This window comes from Crocodylus porosus, unplaced genomic scaffold (genome assembly GCF_001723895.1).
Source record: "Crocodylus porosus isolate Cpor-Errol unplaced genomic scaffold, CroPor_comp1, whole genome shotgun sequence".
In the NCBI taxonomy this organism is placed as follows: domain Eukaryota; kingdom Metazoa; phylum Chordata; order Crocodylia; family Crocodylidae; genus Crocodylus; species Crocodylus porosus.
In genome coordinates, this window is record NW_017728948.1 from 46961443 (window position 1) to 46981374 (window position 19932).

Consider the following 19932-nt stretch of genomic DNA (forward strand, 5'->3'; position numbering starts at 1 on the left):
TGTTGGTTGCCCCTAAGCATGCCGTCCCCTGCTGGCCCCTCGTGGATGTGTGCCACCATAATTTTCTTAAACAGCTTGCCTACTTCTTTAAACATACAAAACTGAAGAAAAAGGTAGTACAGTAAAAGCTGTTATCCAGCATCCCCCAGGAATGTGCTCATTAATTGAGTGGCCTGGGCTGCCGTTTTTCCCACCACCCCTCTTGCTACGTTGCGGCCCCTCCTGTGGGCCCCACGGCACAGGAAGGCGGGCCTCACAGAGCCCTGCACAGCCTGTCATGTCCCTGGACTGTGGGGGCTCGGCAGTGCAGGCTGCTTTGCCCCAGGCTGTGGGGGCTCAGAGAAACTGGAAGTGCCATGGTGGAGGCTTCTGGTTTCACTTTATCTTACAAGCTGGCATGCTGGTTAACAGAGCACACCAGCTTGTAAGATGCTGGTTAACAGAACTTTTACTGTATACCATTTTAGTTACAAAATGTATCCTATATTTAAGTAAGAGTAAATATATTTGAACTATTACATTATATGTCTTATGTATAATAGGAACTTAACTCTTACTAGCAGTAATCCATGCCCATCTTTCCTTAGCGATCTGGAACAGCTGAGAAAAATTAGACGACGAAGCCCCCATGATGACACTGAAGCTTTCACTGTGTTTTTACGATCAGATGTAGAGGCAAAGTAAGAATCTGGTTGTGTGTGTGTGTTGTGTTTTTTTTGTTTTTGTTTTTTTTAAATGGAATAATTTGGTTTATTTAATTTAGATTATTTAAGAAGATGATAAATACTATATAATTTTTGATAACCCTTCTTATGAAAGGGACAGTAGTGTGTTTTGTTTTTTTTTGGTTTTTTTTTTTTCTGCATCTCTAAACCATTTTGTCACCCCTATTGTTGTAGCTAGGAGTCATGAACAGAATAGAAGACTACATTGTATGTTTTTAAAAAGAGCTCTAATGTTTCTTTGTCTGAAAGGTTTTTATCCATGAGGCTAACTTTTGGAGCAAATGTTAGCCATTATGCTTCCCTGTTGGATAAGCCTTGTCCAATCAAAAACCGTATAGAGAACTTCCCCATATATTGTTACACGAAGATTTGTTTGTGTAAATCAAAAGAATTCCCAAATTATTCACTTGTATTTTGTGCAGGTCTTTAGAAGTTTGGGGTAGCCCAGAAGCTCTTGCTAGAGAGAGAAAACGACGTAAAGAAGCAGAGATAGAATACAGAGAAAGTAAGTGCAATTTTCAGGTATCTACAAATGCTTTATAGGTTACTGAACTCCAGTTTTATAATTTTTTTAGGAAGATGTGCATTGATGTGAGGGTGATGTGTTAACAGACATGTTTGTTTGAGGTAGAGATCTCACTCCAGAGTGCTAGCATAAGAAATACTACACATTCTTCTCTGAATATAATGCATACTGACTGCGTTGCATACATACAACCTTCAGGTTATTCTTAATGGAAACTTTCTTGCTTTTTTGTGGATAGATGATAAACATCTTAATTGGTTTTGAAGAATGCTTTGCCTCCTGTATGGGGAACTTTCACAAATTCAAACTCCCCAACCCAGTGTTAAATCTTTGCTTTATCTGTTTTGTGTTTATAGCACTTGTTTGGCTACATATTATCTGCTTATTTTGATTATTAACTTTTAGCATATAACGGTTTATTGCATAAGTCAGAACTAGAAAAAGGTCAAGAAATAGTGTGAAGACTCATACAGAAAAAAGTTTCCACTTGCAACATACAATTTATCACATTGTTTCTGTAATTTGGAGGTGATGCACTTTGCTTTTAATTTGTTTTAAATGGATAAGCGCATCTCACTTTTCGGGGGCAACCTGGAAAGGGTGGGATACAAATCTAAACAATAATAATTTATATTAATGATGTATATCATATATATTAGGAATGGTGCTCAACAAATGGCCTAAGGGAAGGAGAACTGATTTGTAGGGCTGTGCGAAATGGCAGCGTTCCGTTTCGAGCAGTGTTTCAGTGTTTTGTCAGAACAGTGTTCTGTTTGGAATTTTGTTTTGATTCGAAACAGCTGTTCCGTTCCATCAAAACAGTTTCGCTGTTTTGACATTTCACCCATGGGATATAATGAGGAAGGTCAAAACAGGCTATAACCTTGTCATTTCTGGCTTGGTGTGGATGAAACTTGTAGGAATGGTAGCCCCTTGTGAGGGCATGAAGCCTGCCAAGTTTCGAGGAGATAGGTGCAGGGGGGTTCTGGGACCCTGCACCTCTAGCTGCTGACAGGCAAAACTCACGACATGACATGGGTGCTTGTGCATCTGACTGTGTCGTGTCTGTCTTGGGACAGAGGGGTGTGAAAACTGCAGCCCTTTTAGACCCTGCTGTGGCCATGATGTTTGCTACAAAGGACCAACTTGCAGGATCATCATAAAATTCTAGCTTATTAGATGGATGCAAAAGTCAGATCATAAACTTTGGGGCTGATCCCGCCATACGCCACACACACAAACTATGAATACTAAGCACTGGTGCTAACGTTGTTATATGGTACAACTTACTTTTAAACAAAGTACATGTGTTACAAAGTTAAGGTGTGCTTGTAATAAATGTATCTTGTAGGTGCTTTTATGGGTGTAAAATAGTATTCTGCATCACTGTCTCCCCCTCATTTGTATTTAGTCTATTTGTTGTATGTGGTGTGGCATTTTACCCTTTTTATATTTTATGCTTTTTAACTTTGTAACTAATGTACTTTGTTTAAAAGAAAGTTGTACCATATTACAATGTTGTCAAACGTGGTAATTGAACTGCCATCTCCCTGTTTTGAGCTGGTCCCTGGGTGAAACGTGATTGGTTGCATAACACAGTAGCTAGCTACAATAATGAGTTAATGAGCAAGGATTAACACCTAGGAAACTACAGACTAAGGAGAATAAAGAATCAGTACAGAGCTGGGAACTCCTTGAAACATCACTGTTAAAGGTACAAAAGCCCTGGTTTGAACTAGTGAATGCTGGAGACCGACTCTTGGGACTGAATACCCCCTGATCGACCATTCTCAGAGCCCTATTCATTATGGCAGTGAATTAATCAAAATTTATCAATGGACTCACATGACTGCATGTACTGGCAGACATGACCCCTGGCGTTGACAGCTGCCATCCAGCAGCCACCAAGGGGGACGTCCTACAAAGTCGGTGACTCCTGGATTGGACAAGCTTGAGAATTGAGGAGTCACCAAAGTCTGCCAGAGAAGGATAAAAGGCAGCGAAGAATGACCCCCAGTGGTGCCCTCCTTAAGATGAGCACCCTGCCTGTCCAGCCAGAAGGATCAGCTAGCGACCCCCTTCTGAAGCAACATCGCACTGAAAGAAGTCTCGACTGGCCATCGATGGCAGACTCCAGTGCTTGGGGATAGGTGTATCTTGACACCAGTGTTATTAGTATTCATAGCTAGCTACTGTGTGTGTGTGTGTGTTTGAGGGGATCAGCCCCAAGGCTTATGATCTGACTTTTTTTTTGTATCTGTAATAAACTAGAATTTTATGATGATCCTGCAAGTTGGTCCTTTGTAGCCAACATCGTGGCTGCAGCACGGCCTAGCAGGCCTGCAGTTTTCACCCCCCTCTGCCCCAAGACAGACACAGTCAGTTGCACAAGCACCCATGTCATGAGTCTTGCCTGTCAGCAGCTATAGGTGCAGGGCCCTGGAACCCCCCTGCATCTATCTTCTTAATAGCTGGCAGGCTTCATGGCCTCAGTAGGGGCTAGCATACCTGTAGCTTTCACCCTGCTGTGCCTTAACATACACAGTGTCGCCCATGTCACAAGTTTTGCTTGTTCTCAGCTGAGGTACGGTTTCCCCCAAACCGCTGCACCTACCTCCTTGAAACTTGGCAGGCTTTGTGGCCTCAGCAGGAGCTAGTATGCCTGCTGTCTTGATCCCGCTGTGGCTTAACGCATACAAGGGAATTTTGCTTGCACCCCAAAGTATTGAAGTTTCCCCGAACTCCGTACACCTATTTCCTTGAAACTTGGCAGGCATTGTGCCCTTAGAAGGGGCTACCATTTCTGTAAGCTTCATTCAAGTCAGGCCAGAAATGCCAAAGTTATAGGCTGTTTCATCCTTTCCCATTATACTCTACGGGCGAAACTTTGAAACGCGTTGAAACAGCAAAATGTTTTGACTTGCCTTGTTTTGTTTCGAGGTTGTTTCAGCAATATCTGTTTCATTTGGGTTTTGCTGTTTCAACTTTGAAACGAGTCGAAACAGCATCGAAACAAAACTGATGGTGAAATTTTGCCAGCCCTACTGATTTGTTACTTTTGGAATTTTCTTGTTTTTATTTGCGGACACGTGGTCAAGTGTGAGGGTTGAATGGGGTATGAGATGTGACTGAAAAGCAGTAGCTATAATTTTTCATTCATTTGTTAGCTGTTAAAGGACAATTAAAAAAATGGAGCAAACTTCAGTCCAATAGTCCAATCAGGAATGACACTTCCTTTGTTGAGTCTTATTTATTGTTTACATTTTACCTGTTTTGCCTATTACCTTACTTTACTCATATGCATTATTTACCAGGAAAAAAGCTATGCAAATATGTGTAACACTGAAATAAGTATATCTTTGGCCATTTTAGTTTAAAAGTTTTTAACTTATTTATTCATCCACTGTTTGCTTTAAAACAAAATTTTAGTTCTATATTTATGCTGTAAAGGGAAAGCTTGTACGGGCTTCCATTTTTCCTTCTGTCTCTTTGGAAAGACTGGCCAGCTAATGTAACTTTTTCAGTTGCGCAACTTAAAATTAGAGGCCTGTTGTAGTTCTTGGAAGTAATTTTAGTACTGATTTAAGCTGAAAGCATAAAAGGGCCTGATCTTTTAGATATTTCTATACTTGTATAGTTTGTCTCTTTGGAATTACACACAGCAAAGTAACTTATTCCTATACATTATGTACAGGCTCTAAGGATTGAAAATGTTTAAAGATTTGGGCAGGTGATTTCAGACTTGTAGCCTGAAAAGCCTAACTGTTGGCAAAAGGTTTCTAGATTTTATTCTGAAGCAAAGCAGATTCCATTTAAAAAAATGGTGGTAGGATGTTGCTGGGTTGATACAAATTGACTGCGTTGAAACACTTTGTATTTGAAATGGTGACTGCTTTTCATGTAGCCTAAACTTGTCATGTTTGCTTGCATTCTCTCTTTTTCATCCTCAGTTTCAAGGTTTTGGGGGCAGGGGCCATCTTGAACAGTCTACATTTGTACAACACTGTATAGGACTTTGGGAGTTTGGATCTCATAGAGAGCAGTATAAGTTTTTCATTTGTTACACATTCACAGGAGAATGGAAGAGAGAAGGGTTTTTATTGTTGAGCGCTGAAGAAAGAAAGAATCTGATGCAAGCTCCTCTCCCCTATGCCAGGTGAAAAGAAGTGAGCATAGCAAAACAGCTTTAAAAACTCTAGATTCACTGATCAAAAAATTCTCTTGGCGTGGTAACTTGGGAACCTAGGAAATTTATAATAAATTTCCAATCTCAAACCCTGGTATACGGGTCATGTCAAGAATGCAAGAGGGTTCTACTGAGGCATAGGCATAATGCACAGATCTCTAGAGGTCTCTGGTCAGTGCTGGGACAGGCAGATACACTGTCTATTATAATAAGTACTATGAAAAAGCCCAGAATCTGTTGTATATAAAGGTGGTTGAAAGCCCCTCTTTCTGTTGGACTGTGAATTTAGTACTGTACCTCTTAAGCACAGAATCTCATTCCTGAGACTTAAAATTAGTTGTCAAGCTTTGTAATTTATGCTATGAGTAAATTTGCCAGTGTTTGATTAAGTAGGTAAGTACATTTTCAATGTCAGTGCCATTTTTACCTTATTCCTGGATTCCATTAAGAAAAGAAAGATCTCTTTTTAATATGTGTTAGCTTGACAAGACTTCACTGTTTAATATAAATATGTTGATATATCATAACAAATTTATCTGAGTTGTCTATGAGAAGTAACCATGGAAATGATTTTTCAGGTTTTCAAATATAAGTGCTATATTTAACTACAGTTGTTGTATTATCATAGATTTGTTTAAAAATCAGAAGTTACTGAAGGAATACAAAGACTTCTTTGGAGACACTAAGGTAAGAATTAGTTTAATTCCTTTAATTAAAATTCCCTGACTTGTATGGTGTTACAGCATATTTCTAAGAAAAAGTTTGCAACAATAGCAGAATTTGGCAGATTTTGCAGGAAAGTGTAAATGCCAGAGGTTACTGCACAGTTGGGCATATATGTAAATACCTAGATATGCCTAAATGTATCATTTTATATCTGCTTGTAATGAACCATTAAACTTTTTAGCACTACTTCAATGATGGTTTTAAAGCCCATTTAATGGCTACTAGATGAGAGCTTTGTACAGTTGCATTCCCAACTGTGATTCTACCTTTTGGACTCTGAATATGTACAATGCAGAATTCACTGTTTAAAAAAAAAATCAAATTGAACTTTTATTTTTATTTCATTTCCTCTTTGTCTGTTTGTTTTTAATTTTTCTCAACGCTTGTTGCCAAGCTCACTTTCCTCTCTCCTTGCTCTAAACAACTTTTATGGCTCCTTTCATGCAGAGAGATTCCTTATTCTGTGGGTTTCTTGTTTCTGTTTCTGGTTAAATGGGCCTGTGGTAGAAGCTGCTGTGCTTGCTTATTCTTCATTACAGTTCTTTCTAATGGCATGTGTTCTTGGCTATGCATAACACCAAGACCTATGTTAATTGTGGCATAAATAACAAGTGTGCTTATATGTACCAATTTAAGATGCCTTAAAATGGCAAACTAGCAGTAATATTGTTCCACATATAGAACAACTTTGACTGGGCTGACAATCGGCTGATTGTTGGCCCATGGTGGGGACTGCACTGGGGGTCTGGAACCAGCTCCCATGCTGTCCCTGCTGGGCTGAAAGCTGATTATTGAACCCAGTCCTGGACCTGTGGCCACCTTGCTTTCAGTTTACTGGTTTAGGGAGAGCATGGGCTTATGAACTGGCAAGTACGGCATCATTGAGATCTGATCTCAAAATCATGCCTCCTGCCATGTACATGTGGCACGCCTGTTGGGATTGGGGATCCTATCATATGGTACATTTAAGTGAACATCTGTTAGGGCCCCAAATGGCACATCTAGTGAGTTGTTTATGGTAACTAACTACAGAAAATTTTATAAACGTATTATAATTTTCCATGTATAGAATCCAATTATTGGAGGATTGTCTTAAATTAGTCTCCCCCTACTACTGTATGTGGTTGGGGAGAGGTGATGAGGGGACAGGTGGGGGGCATGTGGTAGGGCAGGTAGTGGGGGGGCACATATGGGTGGCAGTGTAGAGGTCATGGGACAGGCAGTGAGGGGGGCAGATAGCTTGCCCCATGCTGCCTTTCCCCTTCCCTGCCTGCAGCCTCAGGTTGCCCTGACTTCCTCTTTCTCCTGTCGTTCCCCCCCCCCGCTTTGCTTTTGCCACGCACAGTCTCAGGTCTCTGCCCCATCTCCTCCCCCTTAACCTTTGCTCCACACCGGCAGCTCCACCCCTGCTGCAGCCTGGGGCGTGGAGCATGGCTTTAGCCTGACTTGGTAGAAACAGTGCTGCTGCTACAGGGCTAGGCTAGAACAGCAGGGCTGGTAATGTGCCACTGTTACTAGGCTGGGCTGGAGCCATGCTCTGTGCCCCAGGCTGCAGCAGATGTGGAGCTTGTTGGTGCAGGGCAAAAGTAAGAAAGAGTGTGGCAGAGGGGATAAGGTGCAGTGTGGAGAATGTGGGGGTGGGATGGGAGGGGGTGGGGACTAGGGGCTGCACAGGAGGAGTGACATGACATGCAGAGGCAGTGGAGAGGGGCAGGGAGCAGTTATTGCTTTGGTTCCAGTATCAGCCCCAACCCTGAGTTGTGGCTGGAGCCACAGCAGCTGCCTGCCCCGGGTTGCCTCGTGTTTGGTTGCAAGGTAAGGTGCTTTTTCCCCTCATGTTAAATGGGTATGGGGGGTGGAAAACCTTGTCTAATTGAGTAAATATGGTATATTATTCAGGAGTAACTTTCAACTCCTTTAAGAATTGTGGTATTTTAACTATACGAGTTGTACTGAAGACGTTTCATACAGTCAGTATTTAGCTATTTTTTCTGCTTTATTGATTCAGTGTAACAATCTGTTTTAAGCATCCCTTATTTCTTTGTGTAGCCACGCACCAGCACAGCAGCTATGATGTTCAAGGGACCAGGGAAGGTGGTGATGGTGGCTATATGCATGTAAGTGTGAAAAAGTAAAAGTTTTTGTATAGCAAGTATAAAAACAGTATATCTTAAGAATGGAAGTAGTCTACACATTTAAGTTATAGTTCCTTACATTCTTTGCAATTCTGTGGTTATGTAACTGCAGCAGAATTGCGCTGTAGAAAGTAAGCTTTTTCTAAGAGGCCAGAGTATTAAACGTATGTGCCTTAAATGGCTTGACTTTCAAAAGTACTAAAACTAATAGCCTCCTTTCAGGTTTAGGGTTCCTCTTGGGAACTGAAGTGCATTTCTTTATTCTCCTTTTTCTGTAAAACAATGAAGTACTGCAATAACATCTCTTAAGATTTACTTTAGCAGATGTGCGTCAGTGCATTTCTGTTATTCTGTTGAATATCATAAACGTATTCAAAATAAGTGATACATTTCATGGTAGTGTATCCTCATGTTAAAACGTGTTTTTCATTTCATGTAATCTCTAATGATTTTTCCTAGTTTTAGCAAAATTCTACTAAAGAAATCATGTAATGAAATAAGAGTTTGAATAGGCTAATCTCGTGTGCTAAATCGGATATCAATTGGAATGTACAAATATAGTTGCAATGTATTGGTAAGCAGGTTACTTTTTTTTACAAGTGCCTTCTCTTTTTATGTGGAGATCAGAGAGATTTGTTCCATCCTTGATCAAAGAATGGCTAGTCTTTTTGAAGTTGGTCAGCCACAGAAGTAATACTTGAAATAGCAACCAAAATTTTTGAAGAGGGACTGCAAAGTTGGACACATCTAGCTTGTTCTCTTTCATATATTCTGTACCATACATGAGGTTCTTTTTGTGTTTAGAAACACATTTACTTGTGTGCGAGAATTTTAAGTTGGCAGAAAAAAAACAAAAACAAAAAAACTGCACACTTGGTGGGTTTCTCAAAGACCCTATCAGGTAATATGGAAGTGTTGAATTTTTCATAAGGAAGGCTTTGTTGCGTGGCTCGTCCATTTCTTCCCCCACCCCAATGTTTTATAAAAAAATTGAGTTAAATTTCACTGGAAAACTTGTCTGAAAACTATTACTAGTATCCAGTTGAAAAAGCAAGGAGGCTTGTAACATAAAAGACTTGCAGAAGAGCCCTTCTAGAGGAAGAATGCCAGAAGATATGCTTTGGTAATACCAAGTGAATCTTATTTGAAGAAAAAATGAATTTATTTCCAAAAAATATAAATTTTCATAGATACTATGAAAGAGCACAACATACCAGACCTACAGAGAGAGCCTAATTTCAGGGGAAATAGCTCATGGAGTTTTCTTATAGCCCTTCTCTTCATATGTTTGGGGGGAAAAGGGCAGTAAGTCATTTAATTTGTGAATGACCATTCCCTGTCTCTTAATGGATTATATAGTTACCCACTCTGTCTAAAGTTTCTTGTTCACTATACGGTAACCACTCCGTGAGTGTGTGCTTTAGAACAGTGATCTCCAAACTGTCTTGATCGTTCACCCCATCAGTAAAAAAATTTGAGCATGCACCCCCCAATACATGTATATTTATATAAATAGAAGTTCTAATATTTTCTTCCTGCACCCCAGTGGATTGTCTTGCGCACCCCACTCTGGAGACCACTGCTCTAGAATGGCTAGAAAAATGATTTACCTAGTATTGCTCCCTTCCTGCTTTTCCATATTGGAGATCCATGCAGAGATCCTGACTTTCTAACTTAGAAGTGAGCATAACCACAAATGTTTTGTTATCTGCTGAATTCCTGACTGTGTACTCCTTTGCAGATTAGAGCTCCATACTAGAGAGAGATTCCTGGCAGCTTGGTGGTCGTTGTGGAGATAATTCTCCTCTTCAGCCATGCAGAGGTATAGCCTTCTGCATGGGATTAGCCTAGATCTCTGTGGGCATATCTACATGAGATGTTATGTTGCTGTGGTGGCGAGCTATGGTAATGTAGCTCGTTGCTATGGCGATTGTAGCATTGGCTAGCACAAATGATGATGCTGCCGCTACTGCACAGTAGCAACAAGGGTACTAGCTCATTGCTACTGTGCTGTAACATCAGAAATGACCCATGCGGTGCTGGGACTGCACTGTACTGGTGGTTATTGCACAGTCGGGCGCATGTGTAGATGTGCCCACTGTATCTAAAGTATTTGGGGGCAAGCTATACATAGATAGATGTAGATTTTTTTTTTTTTTTTTAAGAAATCACAAAGCAACTGTTGCACACCCCTGAAAAAGATATGGTTGGTTTTTTCACAAATACTTTTCCTTCTGGGCTCCTGGTAGATATTTTTTATTTTATTTTATTTTTTTTATCATGGGCTTGCATATCAGCCTAGAGCTTCCAGTCCAGGGGTACAGGACTCTGTTAAATGTAGCTGGTTCCTAAATTGTTTTACTTCTAAAACATAGGAATATGGCTTTTGTTTAAAGCTTCATTTTAAAAAATACAGGAAGAAAACCAATATTTGCCAAATAAAGAAGAATAGATATTAAGGATATACATTTTTCATGGTCATGCTTCATAAAGATATTATATTGTCATGCTAACATTGTTATGTTTGAGATGGCATGTCTCAAAGATAAATTTGTAGGGGTTTGCATGATAACTTTTTTCCAAAAATTTACCAATCCAGATGAAACTTATCATGTGTCTTTTTTTCTAAAAGTGAATAAAAGAAAGATCAAAAGAAATGTGATCAGTCATTTTCAGATGTAGCACAGAAATATGCAGTTCTTTTAATAATGTTCAAATGCATTATTAATCTATGTGAGCTTGACTTCAGTCATATTGTGTACTTTTTATAGTTTTCTGTGAGGGTTTAAATTGTTGAGAGAAGTTTATAAAGTGAAAGCCAATGTTGCAGTCCCTTATTTTTCTTAAAATGTGTGCCTTTCTATTGAGGCAATTGATTTATCACAGTTAACATAAATAAGCTAAATCAACAAGCAATAAACTTTGTTTTAAATTATTTAATCTTGCATTGAATTTGTATTTTTTAGTTATTCTAAAATAATAATAATAATAATAATAATAATAATAATAATAATAATGAGTGGTAACTAATGAAAAATGTTGACTTGAACCACAGGTAACCAGTACACTAAATTTGATAGTATTTTTGGTTTTGCCCGCTGGAAAGATGCACCATCTGTAATTTTAAGCATGCATTTATTCAGATACTTAACTTCCAAGTTTTACTGTTAGAAAATACTAATTTACTTTTCTTTGTATTTGCTGCTTGATTAGGGTGTGTGTGTTTGTTTCTTTTTTTGTACATGTACCATTTGGATGGAAACTAGAACATCAGCATTAAAAATACTCATTGGTTAGATACATAAGAAAAATGTTTCTCAAAACTTCTTAAATTCAAAGGCAACTTTTAATTTAAACGGGAAGTAGTCTCTGAAGTTAATGGTTTGAACTGTTTTTTGTCTCTGGTTATTATTTTCAGGACGTTAAAACTAGTAAAGTTTAGCTTTTTGTACACTTTAAGCTTTCGTGTTTCAGTTTGTTTTGTTGCTCAACTTTGAATGAGCTAGTTATTGAACTAAATTAAACAATAAATTGAGCTAAAGAAAATATTTCTGCTGCACTTGCAGAAGGGGCTACAGTTGTCCAAAACCTAGATTTATCACTTCAGTGTATTCTGGCTGCACATATTTAATTGGTCGCTTCCCTCACTTCACTGGATTTTTTTAAAGCAGTTAAAATGTACAGGCAACCCCACTTAGTGCTCTTAATTGGTTTCTGAAAAACCGAGTGTTTAAGCAAAACTGAAAGTCTTTGACCCAAGATGGCGACTGTGAACGTTATAACAAAACTTGCTGAGTGCTAAGTGGAATTGGGTATCAATTTTAAATAGTGAAACAGCACTAAGCAAAACAGCGTTAAGCAGGGGCTGCCTGTACTGTGGTCTGAATATTTATATATCTCTTATTAATTTAAAAGACTATTGTAAGTTTAGGTCTTAACATAGCTTGTCACAGTTGGAGACTTATTCTTGAATAAATTTATTTTTAAAAAGATGCACTTTTTAAAAATCTGTCCTCAGAGCTACACAACAAAGAACTGAATACAATTCCAGGAGCCAATTTAGATACTCGTACACTTGATAGAAAACAGGTAGTTTAAAAATGATTTTATTAGCTACCTATTTTCTGCCAAGTGTACGAGTATCTAAATTTGCCATCCAAAGAAACAGCTTGACAGATCTGTATTCTCCCAGAGTTTTATTCAGCCCTTTGTTGTGTAGCTCTTTGAGTTTCTCCATTTTTTTCCCCTTGGGCATTGTAAGTTGTTTGGCCCTTGCACCTTAACTTCAGCACTGTTCAATTTGATTACAGAAGTTTTTTTTCTCACAGTAAACACAAACTTGGAATGGGGGTTGAAGTCAAATGCCACTCAGCTACATATACCCTCTGTGACACTGTAGGATGTCAGAAACAGCATAGCTGGATGACTTGTTTAAGCTCCTTTTAAATCAACATGGGAGTATACTCTTGTGACTTGATACTTAAAATCTGAGTCAGGAAAATGTCATCTTGAGTTCCACAGCAATTTTTGTATTATTCATCTGTGCTAAAGCCACACTGTACTTTGGATGAGAAGAGCAGTTTTGTAATTAAAGCCAGAGGACTGAGATTTTGTTTAGTTTTGCTACAGTGACTCTGGGCTGTTCACTAACCTGTGTGTATTTTCTTGTTTGGGAAATATATATAATACTTCCCAAGGGAAGTATCTCAAGGGATGTTACGAGGCTAAAATAAAGTTTGTAAAGCACATTGAGATCCGTGGATAGAAAGCGTTATAGAAAAGATTGCAAATTGGGGCTTAAATAATAGTGATGCGAACCTTTAATGATCCTGAGGGACAGCCTTAAGATTAATAACTTATTCAGTAATAAATGCATTCCTAAATAAGAAACAAATTTGTGTCTGTATAAGGATTTTTATTTTTCAGCTTTTTGGCTATTTATTAAATCACAACTATAACATTTCATTAATGTGTTTTTTAAATAAAACCTCACCAGACTAACAGAGGTCTAATATTGAGCAGTCTTTATTCTAGGCAGGACCTACTTAAGGTTAGAGAGACAATGATGATACTCCAGTTTGGGGCAAAACCAAAGATATAGCCCAGGAGCCAGCTAGCTTCAGGACTGTTAGAAGAGCTGGGAATTTAGGGGTGGAATGAGTGGACTGCTGCTGAATTCCCTGCTTACAGAGCTGGATCTTGTTTGGGAGGAAGGGAGAGGGGAAGGAATGCAAGTGATGGCTGCATTGCCCTGCTCTGCCCGGCTTACCATGCTGCTTGTTCTGCTACAGCTGCATGGCTTGCATACAGCCCATTTAGGCTCCTTGTGTACCACATATGGCTCATTGAGGAACCCTATGGTCTGGAACTGGCTTGGGGGCCTGGGTGAGTTGGACACTCCTGCTCTAGTCTGATTTCCTGTGTCACATGTAAAATTTAATTCAGTAACTTGGGCAGCTAGTGGTTGAATTAGAGAATGTCTTTCAGAAAGATGCTTGTCTAGTCTTATAATCAAGTTTAAGAAACTCAAGCAGTTTCCTGGTCTGTACAAGACACAGATATGTACTTTTGGCCTGCTCTGTGAGATTGTAATTTGGAAACAGATTAAAGAAAGGACAGCCAAAGGAAAAATCAATGGAGATTGTATCTTCTTTCTAATTTAATGACCTCCCCCTTTTCTGTACTTCTTTGTTTGCATGGATTTGAATTGGACTTGGGGATCAGAGGATGCTATGCTAGAATTGAGTGGGACCATATAGAAAACTCAGAATAAAATGGGAGAACCAGTTTTGAAGCTTATGCTGCTCTGCTGAGGGGGCAAAAATCCCCCTGAAATATTTATAAACTGCAAAAGCATTGGGCAGTGTCTTGAAAGTGAAGATAGAGGAATTGGAGTTTTGTAGCTGTAATGGTCCAGGAAACATCTGAGAGGCAAGGATTTTGATGGAAACTCCCTCGAGGTTGGTGTTAAACCTGAGGAAGGACTTATGAAGCCTAAAAGCTTGTTCAGTAGCTCTTCCAACTATGCAGTTGGTCCATTAAAAGATATAACAAATATCCTTGCCCCTCAGACAAATCTATCCTGAAGTTACAAGTATATTTTATGAGCTAGAATTATTTAAAGAAAATATATGTTGCTCAAACTAATTGAATCTTTTTATACCTTTTTATTCAATTGAAAATATTTCAATGCAGAAAATATTTTAAAAATGTAGGTACCTTGACTACAAGTACTAATCATCAAACTGGCTTCTAGTTGAATTTCTTTCTTTCTGATGGATAACACAAGGTTATACAAAAATAGTTTCATAGTATTTTAAACAACAAATGTTAATTTTATTATAATGTTACAAACTCCTGCTTTTCTTCTCTTCCCTCCTAGAAATGGGTTGAATTTCTTCTTCAAACTACTTGCTTGGGTTTATACTGGTTCTGCAAGCATGTTTTCAGAAGCTATACATTCTTTAGCAGACACTTGCAACCAGGTGAGTAGTTATTTTGTTGCCATGATTTAACTTTTTGAAAACTAACTAAAATCATTGAGAAAACAGTTTTTCTGCAGTTGTATTAATAGATGATGCTCTCTACTCAGAGAAGGTTGGCTGAATCCTGGCGGTAACTAGTTAAGCAAAAAAAGATAGGGTTCCTTACAAGTAGCCTTGGGAATCAGCAAAGTGAAGTAGCCTTTTGTTTGTTATCATTTTGAGACCTGGGTCAGGTGGCAGAGTGCTTTGTTTAAGGGCATTTTTATAATATAACACTAACATTGGTGTGAGGCTGGAGACCAGAATTTGAAGCTTTTAAAATATCTTTAGTTTTCAGTTTAGACTATAAATAGAATCTCTGTTTTGAATGGCTGGTTCACAGGATCTAATCCATTTCATATTGCAATTATTTTTGCTTCTTCAAGCTTCAGGAGACACTTTTTTTATTAATTTCTAAGCTTTGCATGCTTTTTCTTAGTAAGTATAGTAGCAGCTAACACTTAAGAACAGCTTAGGTTTTTTACATTCAGGAGCCATTCCAACTTTGCCAGCCCTTGTCAGTCAAAGGAACTTGGACTGTTTTCACACCTGGGAAATGTAGGGTGTGTTTTCATGCTTCAGTTACTTCACTAGTAAATAAATTTTATGAGGCAGCACTGCAGCAGATACTGCAGAAAGCAAAGCAGCAGAACAGGCAGGGGGAGGGGATTGTATGGGACAGTATGGGTTAGTTTGTGGCACACCTGCCAAAAAGGTTGGTCCCCACTGCTCTAGTAATTTTGATCTTTTATTTTCGTTTTCTGTATCAATATCATTTATTTGACAGACCACTTTAATAACAGAATTGTTGAATTCTTATTAACACTCTAGCCTAAAATTTTTGAACTGGTTGCAGCTGGAAATTTTGTAACCCTGTTTGTTTTTAACTAGTAAAGTTTGGCTTAGTTGAAGTTCGTGCTGTTGTAGTTTTTGTTTACATACATTTAAGATAAAGGCAATCCTGAATATTTTAATATCTTTTAGTTATTTTTCCTTTTTAAATTATGAATGCCCCATAGTGTCAACCATGCTTTATGAAATAAACACTTGTTTTTGTTGTGTTTTAACTCAAGTTGCCAAGTAAAATAAAGCTGTTAGTCAAGTGCACAGAATTCAGGTTGCCTATGCAACTGAATATGCCTACTTTATGCAAACATATTGTAATGATTTTGCGTATCTACCTAGGAAGTTGGTGTTTGAAACGGTAAAGGAAGCCAGGTATCTGATGTACCAGATACAAGAGCATCCTCCATTCTGTTGCACCTTTATGCTTCATTCATTGCCAATGGTGTGGTCATGTAGAACAAATAATATGCAATTGTCCAGTTAAAGACTGCATCATAATGCACGTTAGGTGGGAGAAAATTAAGTTCTCCTGGGTAACTAGAGATCTGGCATTTCCAAACTTGTGGTGGTTTGACTTTCCCACATCAACACCTTTAACAAATAACATTTGAAGAATTGCATAAGTTTTATGTTCTTCTGTTTCAAAAGCTGTTGCATAAGTTCTGTTTCATAATGTTAGATCCCATGCTTTGTTTCTTTCTGGGTCATTAACAAGTTTTGAATCCAAGAAAAGCTTTAGATAAACAGTACAAACTTCTACCACTATAGCTATTACCCTGTACATGCATTAGCTGCTACAGAGTGATGCCACACACCACTATTTATCGTAACGTTCTCCCAAGGCAGAGGTAGTATAGCACTAGTGTGTGAAGCTCTGCCTTAAACCTGGGGCTGCAGCAAAGGGGACAAGAACTTGGAGATAGGAAGGCATACCTAATGGGAGTGGCTGGAACACTAACAGTTCTGGTCAACGGAGTTCATGGGCTACCTCTAAAGTGAGGTTTTCATGAACTAAAGCAACTTTGTGGTTGGGGAGATTTAAAAAAAAAAAAAAAAGTTATATTCATCTTCTCAAGCTTTGCAACATGTGCTGCATCTCTCTGGAAAGGGGCAGCATAGTATGTACCGTCAGTGTTCTGTTTCCTGTTCTTCCAGACAGAACCTTGCATAGTTGTTTACTTGTTCCAACTGAACAGTGAGGGGACTGATACTACCAGCTTAAAGATATTTAATAAACATGTGGAAACTGTGTTATAAATGAGGTCTTACTGATAAGTTCATCAGAGGAGGTCAAGTAATAGGGTAATCACATTTGACAGTGTGACTTTTATGTATTATTTTCCAATGTACATGCAACAGGTCACTTCTGACTTCAGTTCAGAAATGATAAAGAAAAGTAACCTTGCTTTATTTGGGTTTTGTATGTGCAAATTCGCTCTTATGTGATGACCCTTTTTATACCAAAAATTAATTATATGTGAGGTAAACTTACTTGTGTGATCAGTGTGGTGGAAGCTTGCAGTCAGCTGCATTGTAGGAGTGACTCACACAAAAATATAGACTCCTGTATGGATCTGTGCTCCTCGCTCATTGTCTGCGATACATGTTTCTTTAGTTGCCATCCCTATTATGGTAACATTCACCACCACCCTGGGTTTGTGTGTACCGTCTGCTGTTTGAGTACCAAAATTATTTTGTAAAAGTGGTAGAAATGGGTCTGGGGTCACTACAGTCAAGGTCTTGGAACATATCCCTATTTGTTACATTGTAAAGTGGATTCCCTTTACGTGAATTTGAGTTATGCGCTGTTTTCCAAGAACGCATGTACAGCATAAAGTAAGGGGAAACTTGTATATAATAACAGGCATCTTCTCAAATATTTCTAAGTGAGCTTGTATATATTGATAAAGCACACTGCAGGGACTTAAGCACATACGTAAGCTTCTTAACATGTTTAGGTTGATGTGTTTTTTAAAGTACATGCTTAATCCTTGGAAGATAAGGGCCTGGATTTATAAAGGATTGCATTACTGGAATTTAATACGTGTCTAATGGTATTACAATGTATCAATTCTTTTATACAATCAGATTTTCAAGATGTAGGAAATACTAACATATTTTCTAGGTTGGACAATCCTTAATGCTAAAATGTACAGTTAAGAAGTTGAAGTGGAAATACAGGATATTTTCACTTCAGATTACATTAAATGTAATGGCAATTACTGTATTTGTGTATCGTTCATGCATAATTTCTGTTTATAGCAGATATATTTAACTTGTATATCCTCTATTCCCTGATTTTTAAATTGAAGTGGAGAGATTTTAAAAATATTCGTTGTTATATTAAATAAACCTTTAACTTCTGTTTAAATTGCTTTAAACTTCTTACAGCTAGAACTAAAATGATTTAGGTGAATTCTTTTTGGGTGACAGTCCTGTCTGAGAGTGGGTATTTCGTGTGCAATTATTGTTTTGAGCTAATGTTGTTTTGTTTCTTGAACAAAACAACAAGCTTGAATCTCCTTTTAAGCCAGAACGCCAGAGACTCAGTAATATTTTTTTCTACTGACTTTCCCCTCCCTTTTTCTTTATACAGGCTTTACTAGCACTGGGCATCAGTCAGTCTGCAAGGACACCAGACTCTAGTCATCCGTAAGCTTCTGGAGTAAATAATTAAGTTTCAAATATCATATTCAGGCTTAAAATCACTTCCTATTACTTGTGTACAACAAATATGTTTGAGAAATAGAGTATTTAAATTATTGGTTATCAAACTTTTTAGGCTCAAGGCAGCCTTCATTAGATTTTAGGAATACTCTGTTAGACTTGAGATCCTTCAGAAAATGCTAGCTCCTAAGTTTATATTCCTTTTTTGATTATGGAAGACACCAGCAATTTTTTCTGTTGCAAAGAACTCAGAAAGACCACAGCAAGGCAGTGTGTTTAACACTGGATTCCTGTTGGAAATCTCTTGTGAAAAATGTTTGCACACCAAAAAGTATTAACATTGTGTGACACTGCAGCACCCTCAAAAGGACATCAAGGCACCCCAGTGTGTTTTGGCACACTGGTTGAGAATCACAAATTTAAATAAAATGAGATAAATTGCACTGGGCACCTCTATAAAAGATGCTAACTGTGTAGTATTCTAATAACCCTGTGCAGTAGCACATCACATTATGAACAGTGCTAATATGGTACTGCGTAGTATTATTGGGCTTCTGTGCAGTAGTGTCACTAAAAAGGCATTTGGTGCTACTGTACAGTAACTTTGGTTACTGTGCACTTAATTTAGTACTTTTAGACAAGTACTAAATTAAATGCACAGTAACCACTGTGCATTAATGAACATATAGACATGCCCGGTTTGTTTCTGGTTTTGTTCCACTCTATTAATCAGCAGAATTTGAATATATTTAGATAAAACGTTACTGAAGGAAAACTAAAATTTATTCTTCTAATCTGAAACGAATGGTTTCTACATTTACTATAAAATAAGAATAAAAAGAAAGGGATTTCTGCCAAAGTCAAGAATTATAAAATCTTATGGCTTTTAGGGAATTTCACTGTGACATATTAGCTTATAATCTTACAGAGTACAAAGTGTGTATTTTTTATTTTCATTACTTCAGTGTCCTTTTATTTTAAGGAGAGTTTTATGGGTTCTGTTCTTCCCCCCCACCCCTCCACTATATGTAGTAGTAGATGTATACCAATAGATATATAGTACTACATTCTTGCTTTCCTGCATGAACAGCAGGATTTAGCCAAAAGTAATAAAATACTACTTTTTCACCTTGAAAACAGTTTTCAGCAAGGAAATGCTCCATTTCAGATGTGATGTAACAAGAGGTTCTTGGCTTAAAACACATTAGTCTTCATTTTAATTACCTTTTTACTAATATAAATGTCAATTTTTATAGCCTAGTGAAAGTTTGAAGCTGTAACTTTTCTGATATAGGTTTAGGTTGATGCTATAAAAATGTGTCTATCAACCAGTCAATGAAGATAATCCATTTCCTTCTGTGAGGGAGCGGGGGCTAGGGGTGGCCGTGAGCTCCCTAGCGCCGCCTACCGTCACGCTAGGGTGACGTAGCACCCTCAGAATTCTCGCCCGCCACGACTTTGATGACATATATGATGTGGAGGCTGCCAGTTTCCCTATTGGACGGTCTTGGTGTTCCTGTCCCTATTCCAGACGGGGTATCTATGTGCGTCCTGCCTTAAGGGCAATGCGTGCCTCCAAGCCTCCCCCTCAGCACGC

General features: G+C 38.3%; 1 protein-coding gene across 1 annotated transcript in view; it reads left to right on the plus strand.

The window, feature by feature from the left end:
• SLC30A9 (solute carrier family 30 member 9) overlaps nt 1-19932 on the plus strand; it is an 80660-nt gene that overhangs the window by 24326 nt on the left and 36402 nt on the right. Inside the window, exons 5-10 of the mRNA XM_019553023.1 lie at nt 588-680; nt 1148-1230; nt 6066-6124; nt 8213-8280; nt 14681-14783; nt 18265-18320. Coding sequence (XP_019408568.1) covers nt 588-680; nt 1148-1230; nt 6066-6124; nt 8213-8280; nt 14681-14783; nt 18265-18320 — 462 coding nt within the window. The remainder of the gene's footprint in view (nt 1-587; nt 681-1147; nt 1231-6065; nt 6125-8212; nt 8281-14680; nt 14784-18264; nt 18321-19932) is intronic.